At 44.8% G+C, this 20,325-nt stretch overlaps 1 protein-coding gene across 2 annotated transcripts in view; it reads right to left on the reverse strand.

Annotated features, from left to right (window-relative positions):
• Positions 1 to 18,819, reverse strand: part of GRK3 (G protein-coupled receptor kinase 3) — a 116,920-nt gene extending 98,101 nt beyond the window's left edge. Inside the window, exon 1 of one of the 2 annotated variants that reach the window (XM_031442939.2) lies at positions 18,651 to 18,819. In XM_031442939.2, coding sequence (XP_031298799.2) covers positions 18,651 to 18,763 — 113 coding nt within the window. In that variant the 5' untranslated portion in view covers positions 18,764 to 18,819. The remainder of the gene's footprint in view (positions 1 to 18,650) is intronic. The other variant, XM_031442940.2, reaches the window with a different exon arrangement.
• Positions 18,820 to 20,325: the final 1,506 nt, after the last annotated feature.

Here is a 20,325-nt window from a genome sequence, read left to right on the forward strand (position 1 = left end):
GTATCACAGAATTGAAAACTGCTGGGAGACAACATAATGTATATGTTTATTATCTTAATTTTGGTACTGGTTTAATACTTACAGACAAACTACCAAATTGGACACTTGAAATATGTTTAGTTTATGTTAATTACATCTCAATAAAGCTGGGGTGTTATTATAATTATAATAATAATTATTATTATTATGCCAGAAGGATGAAAACAGCAAAGTCCTGGGTGTGGGAAAACTCTACACAACAGATGACCCCATTTCTCCAACAAAAAGTTTCAAGAGGGAAAATGATAGGGAATCTACAGTTTAAAAAAGACTTAAAAGAAATAACAATCAGACAAAACATATAGATCTTATTTGAAACTCAACTCAAGGAAAAACAAATTCTTGAAAAAAAATTGAAGAAATGTGAATAGATTGAATATTTTATATTAGTTAAGTATTACTTTCTTTAGCAGTGGCAATGTGTTATGCTCATGTTTGGCATTTTAGCAGCGCTTATCTTTTAGAAATACAGATGAAATGATATACCACGTCTAGGTATGCTTCAAAATAATCTAAAGGAAAGTAAAAGGTATGGATGGAACAAGATTGGCGATGTGTTGATAACTCATAAAGCTGAGCGATGATGACATAAATTTGATTGTATGATTCTCTGCTGTATATGCTTGAAATTTTCACTGTAGAAAGTTTTTTTTAATTCCTCTTTTTTAAATTTTTATTTTTAAGGGAGGTACTGGGGATTGAACCCAGGACCTCATGCATGCTAAGCACGCACTCTACCTCTGAGCTATACCCTCCCCCACCCAAAGTAGTTTAAAGACTAGCCACCAGGAATCTGCTCTCTACTGGCCAAAGGCAGGATAGCAAGATTGCTCCCATTATTAAAAGTCTTTGCATTCTGTGTGAAGTTTAATTCTGTTGAACTCTGATGTCCAAAGTAAAATGCATCTAGACAAATCTTTCAAATAATATGTAACATACCACCTAAAAAAAACTAGTAGCACATACGGTGGTTGTAAAGATCTAGCAAGGTGGCTTTGTTGGAAGCACCACCCAGATAAGAGCTGTTACCTGTTTCGACCATCAAGAAACCCAAAAAGCAGAACTTTTTTTTTTTTTAAGATAGGATGACTAAGCAGTCATCCCTAGATTCAAGTCCCTCAAAAGGAAACTGCTTTCTTCCATGTGTAGTTACTAAATGTTTTCCACTAACTATTCATTAAATACCCGAAATAGAGCTACATTATCCAGAGTCACGGTAAAAACTTTACCACTGGATTGAAAACCACCAAACTCCGCCAGATAGAAACTCTGAAGAGGTCTTTAAACGCATCTGGCGCAATGTTGCTGTCAGCTCTTCCCGAGGTGCCGAGGTTCACCAGATCTTTGGCAGCAAAGTCTTGCATGTAATTTGCATAGCATTAAACAACTCCCTATGAGACAGTCTATATTCAGGAGATCACAACCCAATTAAGCTAAATGCGAATTCCTTTGTGGTTTTTCCTCCAATATTTTGACAATTCCCATCCTGTTGGTAATGCCATTTCCTCTGTAATATACTACATGATATTAAAATGACACTAAACATTATTGAATTTCATTAACCAAAACAAAACCCCATCATACACAAAAGTCACCCCCGAACAGATACAATTTGAGGGATGAACAAATAAATGTATGGCGTCATCAGGTTTATCTCATCAAAGCTACTAAAACCTTGTGATCTAAACCGTCCCTTCAAATTGGTTACAAGAATCATTTTAGAATCCATTTACCTTTTCTTTCTTTAACATTTGACATCAACTGTACTTAAATTAAAAAGCAAACAAGCAAACAACCAGTCCATTTACAGTAAGGGCAGAACTGAACAACAGACATTTTTCCAAAAGAGGAAATGCAGATGGCCAACAGGAACATGAGAAGTTGCTCAACATCACTAATATCAGGGAAGTGCAAATCAAAATCACAGTGAGATATCATCTCACACGTGTCAGAATGGCCATCATCAAAAAGAACACAAATAACAAATGTTGGCAAGGGTGTGGAGAAAAGGGAACCCTCACACACTGTTGGTAGGAATGTAAATTGGTACAGCCACTATGGAAAACAATATGGAGGTTTCTCAAACACCCAAAAATAGAACCACCATACGGCCCAGCAATTCCACTCTTGGGCATATATCCGATAAAAACAAAAACATTAATTCAAAAAGACACATACACCCTGCTATTAACAGCAACATTATTTATAATTGCCAAGATATGGAAGCATCCTAATTGCACATCAATAGATGAACAGATAAAGAAGATGCAGCAGATATATGTAATGGAATACAAGTCATCCATAAAAAAGGACATTTTGCCATTTGCGGCCCTTCATTCACTTTTTTTCCCTCACTTCAAAAACCAGAATTTTATAACTGGCATAAACATTTCCATTGCATCAAAAACAACAAATTACCTAGAAATACACTTAACCAAGGTTACCAATACTCTGAAAGCTGTAAAACATTGACGAAGGAAAAACTGAAGATGATAGATACAAATGGAAAGATCTCTTGTGCTCATGGATTGGAAGAATCCATTTACCTTTTTCTCAAAATACTTTTGAATCAGCAGCGATACATAAGCAGCTTCATTCGAGGGCTTAGGGAGGTGTCTCTGTCTGTGTGGAATAAGCATTAGAGGATGGAAGGCTGGGGACAATGAGAGGCCATAGTGGGGCCGGGAGCATCTTCCTTATTTCCAAGAGTGATTTTTCATGGAATTATCTCATTTACAAGATCCCCAGGGCCTCGTATTTTGCCCAAAGCCCAAACTCCTTAGCACGTTACAGGGAGCATTCACAAAGAGGCCCTGCCCTACCTCATCAACCACGTCTTCCCTCTGTCCTCGCACGGCAGCCACGCAGGGCTTCTCCACTGCTCTCGGTATTTCTGTAAGTGCCGTTCTCGCTAACACCTCTCCTCTCCTCCTCATCGTCCGGGATCCGGGGTGGGGTCACTGTCACTAGGACACCACCCCCAAGCCCTCCTACTTTAGTTTCCACTGTGTGTCATACGACACTGTCGTACCATTTCCTGCCAAGTGTTATGAATACCGCCACAGCCATCCTCTTTGGGAGGAAAAGGCAATTCATTCATCTGCTCATTGTGTCACTCATTCATTCATTCATTCATTCAAATTAGGTAGCACATCCTTTCTGGACACTGCCCGTGACACTAAGGATACACGATGAGTCCCACCTGGTCTCTGCCCTGAAGGGGGCCATGTCTAGAGGGGTGACAGTGGAATGAGCTGGAAGTCCCAATGTAGTGTGACAAATATGCGTCCACAGGGGCAATCATGGGGGGGGGGTGCAGTGTCTAGTATAACAGGGCTGAACTGCAGACCCCGAGGGGCCACTGGCAAAGATGAAGTGAGAGAGAAAGCAAGGGGACCACTCGGGCAGCGTCCAATAACTCACATCAGCCTGAGCCAAATAACTGAAGGAAACAGACAAAGGATGGCAGCGATTAAACACACACACAGAGAAAAAACTGCCAGCCAGCATACAGCCTCCACTTTTGGACTCACTTATTCTCCTAAGGATGTGTGAAGAATACCTAAATTACCACCCTTGAGATGGATGTCCAGCTATTCTCGGCTTTTTTACAGCAAACACTTCCTTTGCCAGGACTGACAGATGACGTTTTGTTTCTACAACTGGGAAAAATGCTGACTTGCTGGACACAGACGGCCAGGCTTCCGTGCCCCTCAGCCTTCCCTAAGACCATGCGAACCAGTCTAGAACCTCAGTGAACAAGCACTCTCTGGGTGGACAGACTTACAAACCAGAATATGCTCTGTGCAAGATCACTCAATGTGACTTTTTCAACTACTTGCCTGTTGATCTGTACACGATACCATTCGTCACATGGGAACTCTTCATTTGTGTCATGTATTAATTAATTTTCTCCTTTATGGTTTCCAGGTTTGGGGTTTCCCTGGGACAGCCTTATATACTCCAGAGTAACAAAAATATATTCGCTACTCAGCCATAATAAAATAATGCTATTTGCAGCAACATGGATGGACCTGGACCGTGTCATTCTAAGTGAAATAAGCCAGAAAGAGAAAGAAAAATACCATATGATATCACTTATATGTAGAATCTGAAAAAAAAAAAAAAGACAAACTTATTTACAAAACAGAAACAGACTCACAGACATAGAAAACAAACTTAACGGTTACCAGGGTGGGGAAGGGGGTGAGAAGGGATAAATTGGGAGTTCGAGATTTGCAGATATTAACTACTATATATAAAATAGATGAACAAGTTTCTACTGTATAGCACAGGGAACTATATTCAGTATCTTGTAGTAACTTATGGTTAAAAAGAATATGAAAACGAATATATGTATGTTCCTATATGACTGAAGCATTGTGCTGTACACTAGAAATTGACACATTTAAACTGACTATACTTCAATTAAAAAAATTTTTTTAAATATATTTGCTTATATTTTTCTATTGAGAATTTATTTTTTGGTACAATGTGGAGGAATTATGACTTTACCTGATGGCCAATTATCACGTGCAATCCTATCTCTAACAGACTTAAAATGCCACTGGTATTTGTAAGGTAAAATCAAATTACACTACATAGACGAATATAAATATGCAAACACGTGTGATCTTCCAGCCCGCGCCATTTAAGTGTCTGTGCCGCTACCGAGCACAAACTGTTTAAATTCCCAAAGCAATGTTTTCCATTGGGTAGAGCAGATCTCCACTGTTTCAATTTTTCAAAATGTTATTGGTTGTTTGTGCCCATTTTTCTCTTCTAGACGAATGAGGATTGGCTCATCACATTCTTTAAAATTCCTGTGTGGATATTCACTGGGACAGATTAATTTGAGAGAACTGACACTTTTCCAATACGGAGTCTCCCTATCTAGAAATATCTTGTAACCCTCCCATTTATCCAAATTTGCTTTGACTTCTCTTTTGTCTTTTTTTTTTTTAATTGAAGTATAGTCAGCTTACAATGTTGTGTCCATTTCTGGTATAGAGCATAATGTTTCAGTTGAACATATACAACCCAACCCTGGAAATAATAATTCCTGAAGATCTAATGCTCATTTCCTAGATCAAATGTCCATGATTCTCTCAGAGGTGTCTTTTGTAGAGTTGGGTGGGAATCAAAATGTAATCAAGACCCACGCCTTCATTTGGTTACTCTATCTCTTAAGTCCATTTGACTGTAGTGCGCCCTCTCTAGCCCCACCACCCACTTTTCATCTTCACGCCAGTAACTGAGGGAGGAAACCAAGATGGCAGTCCTGGAGGATGTCCCCCATTTGGGATTTGCGTATTTGCTTCCTCATAAGATCATTCAGCTTGTTCCTCTCTCTCCATATTTCCTGTAAGCTGGAAGTCAGCTTTGAAGACTTGATTACATTCAAGTCCATCTTTAGGGGCAGGAACACTCACTGGATGGTCTTGGTACTTCGTACTGACTCATATAAGGAGACACATAGTTACTTCCTCTTAGTGTGGGAGGGGAAAATTTCCTCCCCTACCCTCCTGGGGTTCTTTTGGCCCATTTAATAATTAAACTGATACAAGACAAAGTAAAGGGGCAGGGTAGGGGGAGAAACAAGTTTAATTCATACATACAGAGCTCTCATAGAAATAGGATCTAAAGAAATGACCACAGCAGGCAGCTTTTATACTTTTTAGACAAACAATACATTAGTGAAGAACTGACAAGACAGACACATGTGGGCTTGGGGTAGTAAATTAGCGAAGAAGTCACAAGGTTTTGTTTACACAGCCTTCTCGGCCCGGAATTCTCCATCTCTGGTGATAAGGATGTCTCTCGGTCTCCTGTGCACATGGGAGATTTATTTCCTGCTTTCTGGAGACAAAGGAGAGTCACAGTGTTCTTCCTGCATTGGTTGTTTCTCAAGTAACTTTAATTCAAAATCATCAGTATGCCACTTAGGCAGAGCTTGGGGTTGGCCTGTCCTGAGCCCCAATATTAAGTGGTGTGAAAATTCAGTTGGAAAAGTCTGCCCTCTCCATTTAAAATTCCCCCATCAACCTTCCATTTAGTGGTTTCATACACTGATGATCTTTGCCTCAATCAATAGTTTTAGTAAAAGTTGCAAAATGATGACTTTTTTCCTAATTCCATCATCTCTTACACACTGATCTGCTGCAACTGCCTGATCAACCAGGGGGTTTTGGTTACCCTAAAATGAAGTTCTTACAGGAAACGTAACCCAATGCTTAATCCTTTACCTTTTTCATTGCCACGTTTCAGAAACAGAGTTGGTGCCCTATTTTCACTGCCAGTGGTGATCAATACAGTGTTTTGTTTGGAGAATCTCTCTCTCTCTCTTTTTTTTTTTTTTTGGATAGCATGGGATATCAGTTCCCTACTACTGCTGTAACAAATTACTGCAAACCTGATGTCTTAAAACAACAGAAATCCATTATCTTCCAGATAGGTAAAGATCTAGGAAGTCTGAAATGGGTCTCACTGGGCTAAAATCAAAGTACAGGCAGGGCTGTTCCTGGTGGAGGCTCTAGTGGGGAACCCATCTCCTTACCTTCATTAACTTCTAGAAGCCTCTTGCCCGCGTTCCTTGGCCCATGGCCCCATCCATCAGTCCAAGCCGGGAAGGGTGGTCCGTTCCTTCTAGTGAATGCTGTACCCCTCTGACACTGACCCTCTGGCCTCAATGACACAGGGCCCACAGAGTCACCCAGGATAATCTCTTTATCTTAAAGTCAGCACTTCAGCTGCCTTAATTCTATCTGTAGCCATAATACCCTCTTGCCGTGAGACCCAACACATTCACAGGTTCTGGGGATCAGGATGCAGACATCTTAGGGGCTGTTATTTTGTCTATCACAAGGGTTTGAATGCACAGCATATTCAGAGTATTTCAGTCGATTACAGTCACATTCTTTTGCTGTTCAAATTGCCCCACCTTTGGCCAGAGGGAAGTCCTCCTGCTGGGCTCTGCATCTGTTAGACGTGATGCCCTCCCCAACTCTTGGACAGCACCCTTGTGTTCTGATAAGACAGGTAACAGAGGTTCTAAGCTCGGCTCGCCCAGCCCCTACCCACACCCAGGGTGGTTGTGCAGGGGCCGCAGCTGTTTCTCGGGCTTTTCAGCCGGAGCTGACAAATACATACACTTGGAAAGAAAAAATAATCATGAATTTAAAATCTTTTCAGTTCAAATTGAACCTTCTGGGGTTTTTACTTAGTTTCTGTTCTCATATATCCCTTCATTTAAAGTCTTAGTCCTTATTACCCAGCTTTAGCTGTACGGTCTGCAAGAAATAACTGCCCACGTGAGATGATCTCAAATAAACAATAACATTAAGACTTCGGAATGAAGTTTGAAATTTCTTTGCAGCTCCATCTGTCCAGAAAATATAGAGGACAATGTGGCATCACCTAGGAAAACTGGAAATGTCCATATCTTATTTACCTCTAGGTAAATAGCCTCTCTGCCTACAGAAAGACTCACACGTAGGCCCAAAGATACACAGGTAAGCATCTTCTCCAACAACACCTGTGATTATGGGCACAGGGTTAGGTGGGTAAGGGTTTCATGACATATCACACAGCAATTCAAAAGACTTGAATTGAGACTCAACTGTATGTTACTGACAAGGAAAAGCTGAATACGGATCAGCAGGTGAAAAAGGCAAGTCACAGATGGACTCACTAATGTGTCTCCAACAAACAAAACTCCATCCCACTACGATATCTGCGAACTTTCTGTGTGAAGGTTACACATGCAACCTGTCATTAATTTTCTACTGCAATTTAGAATGTGCCACTAACAAGATGAGTAACATAAAAAAATCCTTAATGCATCGTGAATACCCGACAAGTATGTTCAAGCCGAGGGATCCCCATTTACCTCCCAACAGGGAGAGATGTGAATTTTCCTTTTGCTTTTTAAAGTAAGGGTGCATCGGGAAGCAAAAAAATGTATTAAGGGTGAGAAAACAGTATGAACCCCTGCTATGTAGCTGGCCTCAGTTTATAACACTGCCATCACTATTAATAAGTATCCTATTATTTAACAAGAAATTTATGGCATCTTATCTTTTAAGGAATTATTGATATATTTATGATTAAATCAACACCTCCGGTAAGAGTGTACGTAAGTCACAGGGGTACCTCATCAGATCCCTGAGGTCGATCACCCACTGAATGAAGACACTGCATTTTCAAACTGTGTTACTAACGTCTGAAATGGACAACTTTCCTCCACCCAAATCCAAGAACCTGCTTCTCTCAGAAGATTCAGGTGGCAAAAGATAGTCTCTGAGGAGGTCTGTTAAAACGCACAGAATTGGGACGGAGGCTCCACTGTGCCGACTGCTATCAAGGTGATCTCGAACAATTAGCTTTCTCTCTGAACTTGAACTTCCTCCTGTAATGGGGATGACGAGTATCGTGGAGCCATTTCCAAGAATCTGCAAATAGGGGAAAAAGCTTGTCCTCTGACAATGAAAATTCTAAATCAACACGTAACACAAAGAGCAGAGAAATGCCGAAGGCTGCTCGGCCGGCCGGCCTTGGCTGGGGCTTGGTGCTCTCGAATCCAGTGGGGGCCTGCCCGCCATCCGGAGCAGGACACACGGAAATGTGGACAGAGGCCACACGCTGTAGGGGAATTCAAGGATTCCATGCCCAGCGTGAAGCCACCCCGTGGACAAACGACCCGGTCCCAGCTACTGCAGCTGACGAGCCAGAGGCTGGGCCTCCCGACCCTCCGGCCACAGGCCTGTGCCGCCCGAGTCACCTTCACTTCCACGAGGGCCGCTCACAGGAGAGGACGCTCGGGACACGCGGACTCCGGCACCGAGGCGCTCGTGTGAGTGAGCATCAAGTGCCGACTGGGAGAGTTCGTGCGATCTGGGGAGCGGGAATCTCTAGGGCTTCCTTGGATCCTCAAAGGGGTCGTTCACTTTAACATAAGAACCACCAGCCTCGAAGAAGAGAAGGTGTTCATCGGGCATGCCTGGCTGATGGATGCGAACTTCACAGTAAGAGGCAGAGGGACACTCAGTGCAGTGACAGAATCCCGCTTCCCGGTCTGAAAGGCAGAGGGCCGCCCCCAGGACCACAGGAGAGACACGGGTCCAAGGCGGAGCCTGCTATACCCCCAGACAGACAAAATGCCCCTCTCAACATCTCCACGTGTGCATGTCTGGAGAAATTTTCTTCCCCTTTTTCAAGTTTCTCCCTACTACAGAGGATAACTGTAAAAACAAAAGAGCTGATACACATAAAACTACAAGGCACTATATACCAGTACTTACGGGGACTCCAAATTCCATATATCACATAAGCATGAAACACATGTTCATCAGATGTCCCTGGGTTTAATAAGTTCACACATTCACCTACAGACCTAACTGTTAAGTCCAGCAAGCTGATCTCGCATCTAATCGTTTTCATACTGACCCAACTCACATCCCAGTTCTGGAGAATGCTTCTTAAGAACAAGGAATGAGAATTTTACCAGGTTAGGACCCCTGAGGTCCTTCAAAATCAGTCTTGCTTTTTCTACCGCTCGGTCACCATATATGCTATCCCAGAGAGCCCTGAGATAATCCTGGGGCAGTAATGTTTAACTTAAAACTCTGATCTTACAGGAAGGAGCTTCCAGCCTCTATCTCGTGAAACTCTTCCAGTATGAAATGGCCAGAGAAAAACAAGCTTCTCTCACAAAATAACCTGAATTTTTTAAAAATTATAATAATTCGAAACACCAATCTCTTATCAAACAGGGCACTTTATTTAAAGGACAGAAACATACAGGTGCTAGCTGGTCTTCCACATGGAATTAAAAAAAAAAAATCAATCAAATGATTAAAGGAATCCCCAAACACAAAAACTCTCACTTTTGGGGAGAGGGGGTCATTAACATAAGTATCCCCTCGGCCTTTGCTTAGAAATCACCACTGTGCAGAGAACATTTCCCTTGCAGCCCAATTCTAGCTGGGATGTTGTGCATAAAATAATAAGTTTTCCTCCACGGTCACTGGAAATGAAACAAGGGACCAGGTCCAAAATGGGACACAGAAAGAGAACACCAAACTTGACACTCTATTCTATACTTAATGTGGTGATGACAAGGTTCACTGCGTCATCCTCTTCCCAGTTAGGGCGTTGTTATGAGAAAAATAGTACAATAGTTGAAAAAAACAAGATGGATTAAACATGACTATGAAGGTCCCTTGACATTTCCATTAGGATTAGTTCCATTTCTAAACGGAGTACAGACCTCCCCACCCCCCCACCAAACAGCGAAAGTCTCATATTTTTCAAAGAAGATACATCGAAAATGTCATCATAGCCTTAGACATTTTCACGATGCAAAATGAAAGGCTGCAGTATTTAGCAGCTGCGGCAAAGCCTTCCCGCAGAACTTCTCGTTCCTTTAACGTGAATCCTTCTCAAAAGCCATACAGATACAGAAAATTTAGAAGTGATAACCTGAAAATATACCCAGTTAGCTTTCTAGGTGAGACAATAAAGAGCGACGGACTAACTTAATGACACAAAATACAAATACCAAGAATGGGTTATTCAAGAAAGTTTTCCTGCTGAAAATGAAGAAACTTGCTGCTTTCCCCAGCTAACAGAGTCGGAAGGTTTTGTTTTTCTTTCCTTTTCTTTCATTTTATTTCTTTGGAGTCTTAAGTGTTTGAATGTACGAAACAAAACCTCTAAAATCTGCAGAGATGATCTTTTCAGCATAATTTAAGCTCGCTTTCTTCCTAAAATTGTGTAGCTCGTAATTACCTAAGAATTACCCAGCTCCTATCACTTACTTAGCGCTCGGCAAAGGGCAGTCACTGTCACAGTATGTGTAAAACCTGTGCCTCGCTTCCAGATTCTAATGGAAACACGAATCCCCTATCAAACTGGTATAATGAATTTTAAATCATCCCAGAAACCAAAAAGGTTCTCCCTATAATGGAACTTTTAGAGGGACTCAACCAGACACCTGAAATAGGATTTATGACTAGTTTTGCCATCACCAAATTCATTATAGTAATTTTACAGTTACCTTTTTAGTCTTCATAAATTTTAATATTCTTACTCAGTGAGGTAAATTTCAGACTGTTGAAAGTAGATTACAGAGCAGTGTGCAGACTTCAGCGCCGGGATATGAGGAATGACTAAAGGAACGGGGGACAGCTTCCCAGAGAAACACTCTGGGTGGGGGTAGCTGCCATCAAACGTCTGAAGGTCTGTTACTTTGGGGAGGGATTAAACTTGCTTTGCAGGACCGCCAAAGGGAAGCAAGAGATCTGCGTGCAGACTGAATTACAAGACAGCTTTCTTTCAGCACAGAGCTTCCAGAGATGCTCCTCAAAGACGCCCCTGGCTGGATGTTGGAGAGAGAAGTCACCTAACGCAAGACTAGACCGGATGCCCTCCAAGATCTTCTCAAACACGAGCTACGACAATGCTATGTTATTAAGATGTGATCTGTGAATGTCTAATAAAGATCAGAATGAATCACCGTATGCTCAATACATTGAAGCCAGCTGCTTTTAGATTATGATTTTTGGTTCATTTTACCGAATCAAAGACCTCAAAAGGATGAGTTAGCTCTCCTAATTGCTTAGTTATCTGTATTTAAGAAGAATAGCACACTTATGAGCACTCACATACTGAAGCCAACATAGCCCAAAGCCTACTGGATGGAATGATGGATGGATGGGTGGATGGGTGGATGAGTGGGTGGATGGATGAGTGGGTGGGTGGATGGATGGATGGAAGAAAGAAAAGGGAAGGATGGGAGGGAGGGAATAAGGGAGGGAGAGAAAGAAGGAAAGAGGGAAGAAAAAAGAGGGGAGGGAGGAAAGAAAGGAAAATAATCAAGTGAGGCACCATGTGCAAAAGGTTCTAGACAAACTGTGCCACAACAAACAGCTGGAGGAAGAACACTGAGGAGAAACCTGGGGAATTCACCTACTTACAGGGCTAATGTCAACATGTGCTCCTCGCTGCCCCGGTCAACAACCCAGCGTTTCAGAAGTCCTGCCTCCCGAGCCCATCCCCTCAGAGCACGCACCACAAGGGTCTCCGTGCAATACCACCTTTCTCCACTACTGCTTTGTACTTTTTAAAATATCTTTTCATATTTCTTCCAATCTTTTTCTCTCGAGTTTTCTGTGTATGAAATGAATGTTCTCGCCTGCTCTCAAATATAGTGTATGGATAGAAAATGCTCACAAGGGCAGAGATTTTTACTGCAACATTTTGTGATCAGAAAGGAACAGGAATCAAATTGTACAGATGGGGAAACTGAACACAGTGAATCTGAGTGACTTGCCGACGGCCTGTGGCAAGTTGCCAGTGGAATCGGGGCTCTATTTCCTAATCTAGAACTTTCTCCTTAAGTCTACTATGGCAGGTAGGAGGGAGGGCATGGGAAGATGCGGGGCCAGCGATGACAGCTGGGCTTCGGGTTCACTGAGGAGGAAGGTCTGCCCGGGCTCCTTCGAGATAATCACTTTTTCCTGCTCCTGACACCCTGGAAGGCGGAAATGGCGGCAAACACGAGTACAGGTCCGACGCTGGGTCAAGGCTGACTCTCACGAGCCACCAGTCCCAGAATACGTGACCTGCAAAAACATCTTCACTGCCTTCTCTAACAGGCTTCCTCAACTCTGTCCTATGTAGAAAGTGTTTCAAGGTGCTTACGCGTCTCACGGAACCCAAAGCACGGGTGACCCTAAAGAAGTCTTCCAAAATTAGAAGAAACATTTACAGGATACGGAGACCCTACTGCATATCAGACCCATCCAGCAATCCAAAAAAAGGCTCCGAGATCCTAACTTTTCATCACTGATGAAAATAGAGAAGAAGAAATAAGTGAGAAAGATGAGAGGCAGCGGCAGGTCCAGGGCACCCAGCCTCGTTAGCATGCAAATGACTTACCATACAAGTGATTTCTCAATAATAAAGTAGAAGTTGCCAAGTTAATCATTTCCATTTCCCCATGGCCAGTGTCCAGAGAAGGACAGACCATCCCACACACAGAATGCATTTTCACCTACAGCAGTCTTCGAACACGCCATCTTATTAACAAAGAAGATCATTTGAATGAGAACGTGATTTTTATTGCAAATAAAGCCAAAAATGTTGTTTTGTCCCTTAACTCTTTTCCCAGAAATGGATTTTTTTTTTCTTTTTTGGAGCGGGGTGGGCAGCTTGAGCTGCCCTTATTTCTAAATAATCACAGAGGTAGAAATTCTGTTTGAAGGCCAGGGGGCAAGGCAGTCTATTATTATACAATTTCTCATTAACAGCAGTGAGATCGCGCTTCTTGTGTTAAACAGAACAGGCGTTTAACCCTCGAGCTTCTCCTGGGAAATAAGGAAGAAACTGCTTATTCACTTAGTCATAATTACCGTTTTCGCAGGTCCCAGAGGAATAGCTGTTCTCTATCAGTCTCTGAGGACCGTCCTGACCTTCCAAACACCACGCTGGCAGCTGACTGAGACAGCACGCAAAATGATTTTTACCCCAACCAAAAAGAAAAAAAAAAGTAACGCTATGTCCCTCCCTTGCAAAATGAGAAGTAACGCTGTTTGCTCTTCCTTTTGGTGCGACGGCTGCGGATCCAGGTGGAGAGAAAGGGATGCAGGGAAACCTGGGTGCCGATCCTGCACCTGCCTCGGCTGCTTTCAGCTGTCATTGGGGCTGAGTTCCTCAACCTCCCTGAGCACCTGCTCCTCCGGTAAAACGGGACTGATGCTACTCACCTGACAGGACTGTTGTGGGGAACAAATACACTACTGCCTGGCGGGGTGAGCTCTCAGGAAATGGGCATTACTGCATCACTTCCTCGTGGCATCTCAACTTCTGCCTGTCACGGCTGCGAGGACCCTGGGCGTCCTCTCTCCTACACAGCATCTCCTACTTTTCTTGCCACCTACCGACTGATAAAGACCTAAATGTCCCTTCTTCAAGCCTTGACACCTGGTCCAACAGTGTCCGTCCCCGTCCAAACAGATGTTTGGCAAAGCCCAATTCAGTATACTGAGGATGTGCTTTTAAGAGGCTGTGTCGGAGAACACATCGCTTCTAAAAGCTGGGACTGCCTGTTCCTCAAAGACATCGACTGGGCTCTTGATTCAAAGCATTTCACAATGCTCGACTTGGGCAGATTCTGGGTCCAAAACTGACTGCACTGGAACATCTATTTCTAAGAACTGCCAACTGCACGCAGCACTTTTATCTTCAAGTTACTAGCGCAAATTAACTTTGACCGAGAATGAAATAATAACTGAAAGGTCAGAACAAATTACATATTAAATGTGTACCTTAGGAAAAAAAAAAAAAAAAGAAGCAGGAACACACCATAGACATACTCCCGTCAGCAATAGGGTGCTTTCTTTCTGAAGGCGATTCGTTCTCTCAACCTTGACTTTTCGGTTCAAAGTTAGGCTAGGGTCCAGAAACGCGCGGGCAGAGAAGATCCTACAACCTCAACAGAGAGGAATCTTTCAAATCGCCCACCGCTCGCTCCCAACTGGAGGTGGGGAAATTACAGAATAAATTCCATTTCCAAAACGGAAGAGTAATGAGCTATTTTTCAAGATCAGTTACGTTACATAGGATAGTTTTTATAATAGGAAGATGCAAAGTACCAAATTACTATCTATATTTTGTTTAGATAGCTCTTCAAAGAGAATAATTAACCACTTACTGTAAAACATTTAGCAGGTGGGGGAGGATATAGCTCAAGTAGTAGAGCACATGCTTAGCATGCATGAGGTCCTGGGTTCAATCCCCAGTACCTCCTCTACAAAACAAATAAATAAATAAACCTAATTACCTCCCCTCCACCAAAAAAAAAAAAAAAAAAAATTAGCAGATGTAATACGTTGTGCCCTGTGAATATGGAATAATAAAACCCTCTCAATGCTATCTTGTCCACAGTTAAATAGAATCTTCAAGTAACTGAACTTTAAAGTAAACACCTTTCTCAACTTTCTGTATATTTCCCCCAGACTGTAAGCCCCTTGAAGGAAGTGGCTGTGGCCGGGGAGTCACAGTATCCCCATGCTTGGCTCAGAGATACAGCTCTACAACCATGTGCAGGATGAACGTAACCAATGGTATCACCAGCGTTCTTACGAACGATCTAAAATGCTCCCGGGAAGTTGCAGAGCATCTTTCCAATGTTTTCGGACCTTCCTACCGTATCATACGAATACTTGGAATGGACAAGTTTGGCAGGGTCATGAGCCCAAATTTTCGAAGTCCACTGAACGGAAAGGAAACCCCAGTGGAAAGATCCAATCCGATGTGACCCAACCTCTTTCAGGTACGTGTGATCTCAAGTCAACTGGATTTCACTCTCTTTGGGAAAGGTTAAAAGAACAAGGAGCCCAGAGGAAAACACTCCGCGGCTTAAGATGCTGACCCTTCGTAGGCCTTGGCTTCTAAATGAGACCCTATGAAATAAAAGTGTTTGTTCTCTAACTTGGCATAAAACAATTGGCCCGCGCGGCTGAACGTGTGCGTTTCCAGCTGCGCCTGCGCAGTGAGTCCGTGGGTGGGTCACAGCTTCCTGTTCCCAACAGACCCCATTACCAGCTACATTAGCTCAACAAATGTTTCAGTAAACTAACGCGGCGATATAATTTGAACAAATAGGCAGCTCTTACAGGATTTACACTCATTGGTTCGTTAATTGAATAATGTGTCAGCAGAACAAAATGGTTGCCTCTTGCCATCTCAGAGAAGCAAAATCTCCCCTGGGCAGAATGTTCCATTTTCTGAGATTTTCCCCATAATAGGCAGGAGACTGCACGCCCCGCATTTCATGTAAATTAGCTAGATATTGTTCAGTTCTATTGCCTTTCTGTTTAAAACTGTGCAAAAGGCACAGCAAAGAAAATAAGGAAGCACACAGACTATTACGGCGGCTTCAGAGAACTAGCTAAAGTAAAAGTCACTAATGGATAGACCAGTGCCAAGTTTCATGGTACCCATTTAGACTCCAAAAACACAAAGCTAAATCTCTTTCTCAAGAATACCGAATGAAGCTGAAATCAAAACTCTTATCAGAAAGCATCCGACCTGTGTCTTTTGCCAGAGTCAAATCACACCAGGCTTCTGAGTCATTTTAATGTGAAATTAACTTACCAAATCTAGGAATCCCCCAACCTCCCACCCCCTTCCCCAGACCGAGCAGATGGGCCACGGACTGTCATCCAGGGATAGAGGAAAGCTGTTTCACCTGATAATTTCAACTGAACAGAATCCTAACACAGGCTGTTACTACGTAAATGGTCACAGTACAAAACTAAAGCCGGTGGAGATAAACTCAAGACAAATTAGAATCTCTGGAGGAGGTTCCAATGGCCTTATTCAGGAGTCTATTAAAAAAGAAAAAGAAAGAAAAAACCAGCAACAGAATAACAACCACATAAGAGCTGCTTCCTAAAATTACTCTCCTGTTGATACGTCTCAATTCTAAAATGTCATGAGAAATAAGCTCTCTGTCAACTCTGCCGTAAAAGAAAGCACTACTGAAGAATGCCACCGAAAACAAAGGCCTTCATACAAGGAAGTGAATACCTTCCGCACATAAGTATGTTCTTAAGAGGGGCACTAAAAAAGTAGAAGTCACATTAAGTCCAAAACACCAAGGAAAAAAAAAAAAAAAAGAAGAACAGAAGTTCCTAATTTTAGTAATATTATATATCACCGCCCCCCCAAAAAAAACTGCCCATGAGTTAAGATTTGTTGATTTTACATACAGGCACTTTATATATTTAGGACTCTCTGCCCTTAAGGAAGAAAAGGAAAGGAGTAAAAGAAATTAAGCATTATATATGACATTATATATGACACAGAAATGTAGGGGTTTTTTAAAATGAAATTCAGGTTTGATTTGGGGGTTCCTGTTTTAGTTACCCATTTGCCAGAAATCTTAAACAGCACTGATTTCCAAGAAGCTTCAGACATGTTAGAGTCTGGAAGAGGAGTGTTGATTTCACACCACTCCATAAGGTCTGCACTCTTCCCTGACGTTCACGGCTTGGCTTTGCTGATCCAAGAACAGTCCCTGCAAAACCTACAAGACGCACGGGCTACAAAGGGCAAGCAAGCCGAACACATCCTGCAAGCACGTATTCACTTACACAATTTGACTTTTCACGACAAATAACTCAAAAGAGGCTGCTATTGTCTGTATCGTGGGGCTGGGGCTCAGAGACTTGTGAAAACAGTCTGATGATCACCCAGCATCGCAAGAAAGATTTTTTTTATGTTGAGGTATCATCTAAGCAATCTTGGATGTATAATGATGCTTTCAAACAGAGAATAGCTTTGGTTTAGATTCCAATATTTTACAAAAATGCACAGTTTCAAACTCACCATATAGAAGATACCTCTTCTCTATCATCAATTCCCCCAAGAGCTATTTAGCATCAAGGAGCCACATTCACTGTACAACTCACGATGGTGTTCATCAGAAAAGAAGCAAGGGGGAAAAAAATCCAACCCTAATCCTTTGATACACTATTTGAAACTCCCTATTAATCTGAAGAATGACCTTTTCTGGGGTGGTGCTAATGATATGCACTAATCGAGTCTTTTAGTACTTCATCAATAATAATTATTTTTGAGATAAAATTGCAACGTGGTATGGACCTCACCAAACCCCTTGCCAATTCAATCAGGCCCTTCTCTGGTCATTTAAACAACAAATTCCCGCCTGGAATCATCCATTCAATGTGTGTTTATAAGTGGGTCCCATTTCAACATTTTAATAAAGTGCCACCAGAAGATCTGCAAGTTGAGGAAAGCAGCTCAGGAGACACACTCTGTACCAAAAAGAAAATCAGGTGGGTCAGAATCCACTCCTTGCTGCCTGGGGGCACAAAAGAGGAACGGAGTGTAAAAAGCTCACAGGACCGGTGACCCTCAAGAGAAGCAAGCACTGAAAATTGCAGTTTAAGTACCTGGGGCAAAAGACAACACGCCTGCACTCCCCAACTGAGGCGCCCAGAAGGAGCTGAGGAGAGGACGGAGTTGGAAAGGGGGACCGCAGTAGGAACCAGGGAAGGAACGGCCAGGATGGAGCACAAGGGAAAGATAGGCATGGGGCAGGAGTGACAGGGATGGGACGGGCAGGCGGGGGACCATATGTTGGGGCTGGAGGGGAGGACAAGGATGACAGAGATTGGGCCAGAGGGATAGGGATAGGAATGGGGCTGGAAGGACTCGGATGGGGCAGGAGGGAACCACAGCAATTAAACAGGAAGGACCATAGGGATGGGGCTGGACCGAGAGCCCGGGACGGAGCTGGTCTAGCCAAGTCACAACCACATCCTAACAGCTCCCTGCTGGGGCGCTCGCCGCGCGCCGCGCTGCGCAGTTCGGAGCGCTCTCTCCCGGAGTCACCCCAGGAGCCCTCCGATGCCCCATTTCAGAGACGGGAACAGCGAGGCCGGCCCTCCAGCGCCCGCTCCCCGAGGTCGCCTGCCCCGGGGCAGCGGCGGCAAAGCGCCCGACCCTCCCGGACGCAGGGGGTCGCTGGCGGCCACGGGGGGCGGCGGCGCGGGGGTGGCGCGGGCCCGGGGCGCCGGTACCTGGGCTCGGGCAGGACGATCTTCTTGCTGGCGCGGGCGGCCGGGGTCGCCTTGCTCTTCTCCATCGCCATCAGGTAGCTGACATCGGCCAGCACGGCCTCCAGGTCCGCCATGTTGGCGAGCGGCGGCGGCGGCGGCGGCGGCGGCAGCTCCTCGGGACCCTGACGGGACGCGCTCCCGCCGCCGCCGCCCGCCGCGCCCCGACGTGGGGGGGCCGCCCCGGGGCAGCCCCCCCCGCGCGCTCCCGCCCGCCGCGAGCCCCCCCCGCGCGCGCCCCCGCCCGCCGCGCGCCCCGCGCCCCACTCAGCGCCCCGCGCGCGCCGAAGCCTCGTGCCCGCCCCGCCCCCCCCCCCCCCCCCCGCGCGCCGCCCGCGGCCCCGCGCACGCGCCGCCGCCCCTTCCGCGAGGGTCGGCAGGGAGCGCGCGCCCCGCGGCCAGTGCCCCTCGGCGACGGGGCGGAGCGGCCAGGCCCGGCCCACCCCTTGCCGCCTGACCCAGTCCCCGCGGGCACCGTCCCGCCCTCCCCTCGGGGTGGCCACGGGGGACTTCCTCTCCTCCTTCTCCTCCTCCTCCTCCCGACTTCCCGCTCAGAGCTCCCGGCGCTCGCACGCCCCCCTCTCCCCCGAGACCCCTGCGAATGCGGGGCGCCCTGGACCCAATGCACACCACCCAAAGGGCCCCGGGGAAGTCTCTGTGCCCCGGACACGGCAGTTCTCAAAGCAGACCGCCTCCATCAGCATCCTTCTGGAGGTCTAGGGTGGCCCCAGAAATACACGTGCCCCACCTGTCCGCCCAGGTGATGCTGAAGCCGTGGTCCCGGTCACCCTTGAACAGCGCCCCGGGGGCCACCCCCTAAGCCTCAGTCCTCACCCTGAACATCCCACCCCCCTGTAAACTCAGCAAAGAGAAACCTAACAGCTGGAGAAGGTTGCTTGTCTTCATCTATGCAGGGCAATGTGAGATGACACTTCCTTCCTGGGAGCACAGCTGCCCTTAGGAGCCCAGCCGCCTGCCCAAGGTGGTCACCACTCCCTCGCACTCAAAGGTTTACATTTGGATATTAAAATGGTCGTTGAGAACCAGAACTAGAATTCTGACTCTTGTGGTTTTACCGTCACATTAGGGGAGCCCTCCTGTGCACACAGACCCACCAGAAGGGTGATATAAGGAAGTGGAAAAGCTGGGGGCCAAACACCAAGGCAGGAGGGAATTTCCAGCTTCCTGATCCCCAGTCTCGATGTCTGGTGTCACTATTCCCCATGAGGGCCTGGGGTTTTCATTTACTTCTTATTTTTCTCAGCTGTACGCACAAGTCCACTTTCAGAACCTATCACTCCAGCCAGAGTGATGTTAAGGGGCACTCAGAAAGTCTTAAGAGGACCTGAGCTAAAAATTAATCCATGCAAAAAAAAATCATTTTAATTCATCCACATGGGTCACATTGCCCCAGGAGCCTGGACTTTACTAGGATTTGAGTGAATGTTGAGTCAGTAGCTTACGTGGTTAAGAGTTCACTAGGAATGGTTAAGGTCAAATTTTGGACTTTAAATGTCATGTCACAGCAGAAGCAGCCTGATTTGGTCATGAGAAGAACCCTGCCCTCTTTTGTTCTCTCCCTCAGCAGCCCAGCTAGACCACATCAGCTGCCCCTGGATCTGTTTCATTGTATGTCTGC

Source organism: Camelus dromedarius, chromosome 31 (genome assembly GCF_036321535.1).
Source record: "Camelus dromedarius isolate mCamDro1 chromosome 31, mCamDro1.pat, whole genome shotgun sequence".
NCBI lineage: Eukaryota > Metazoa > Chordata > Mammalia > Artiodactyla > Camelidae > Camelus > Camelus dromedarius.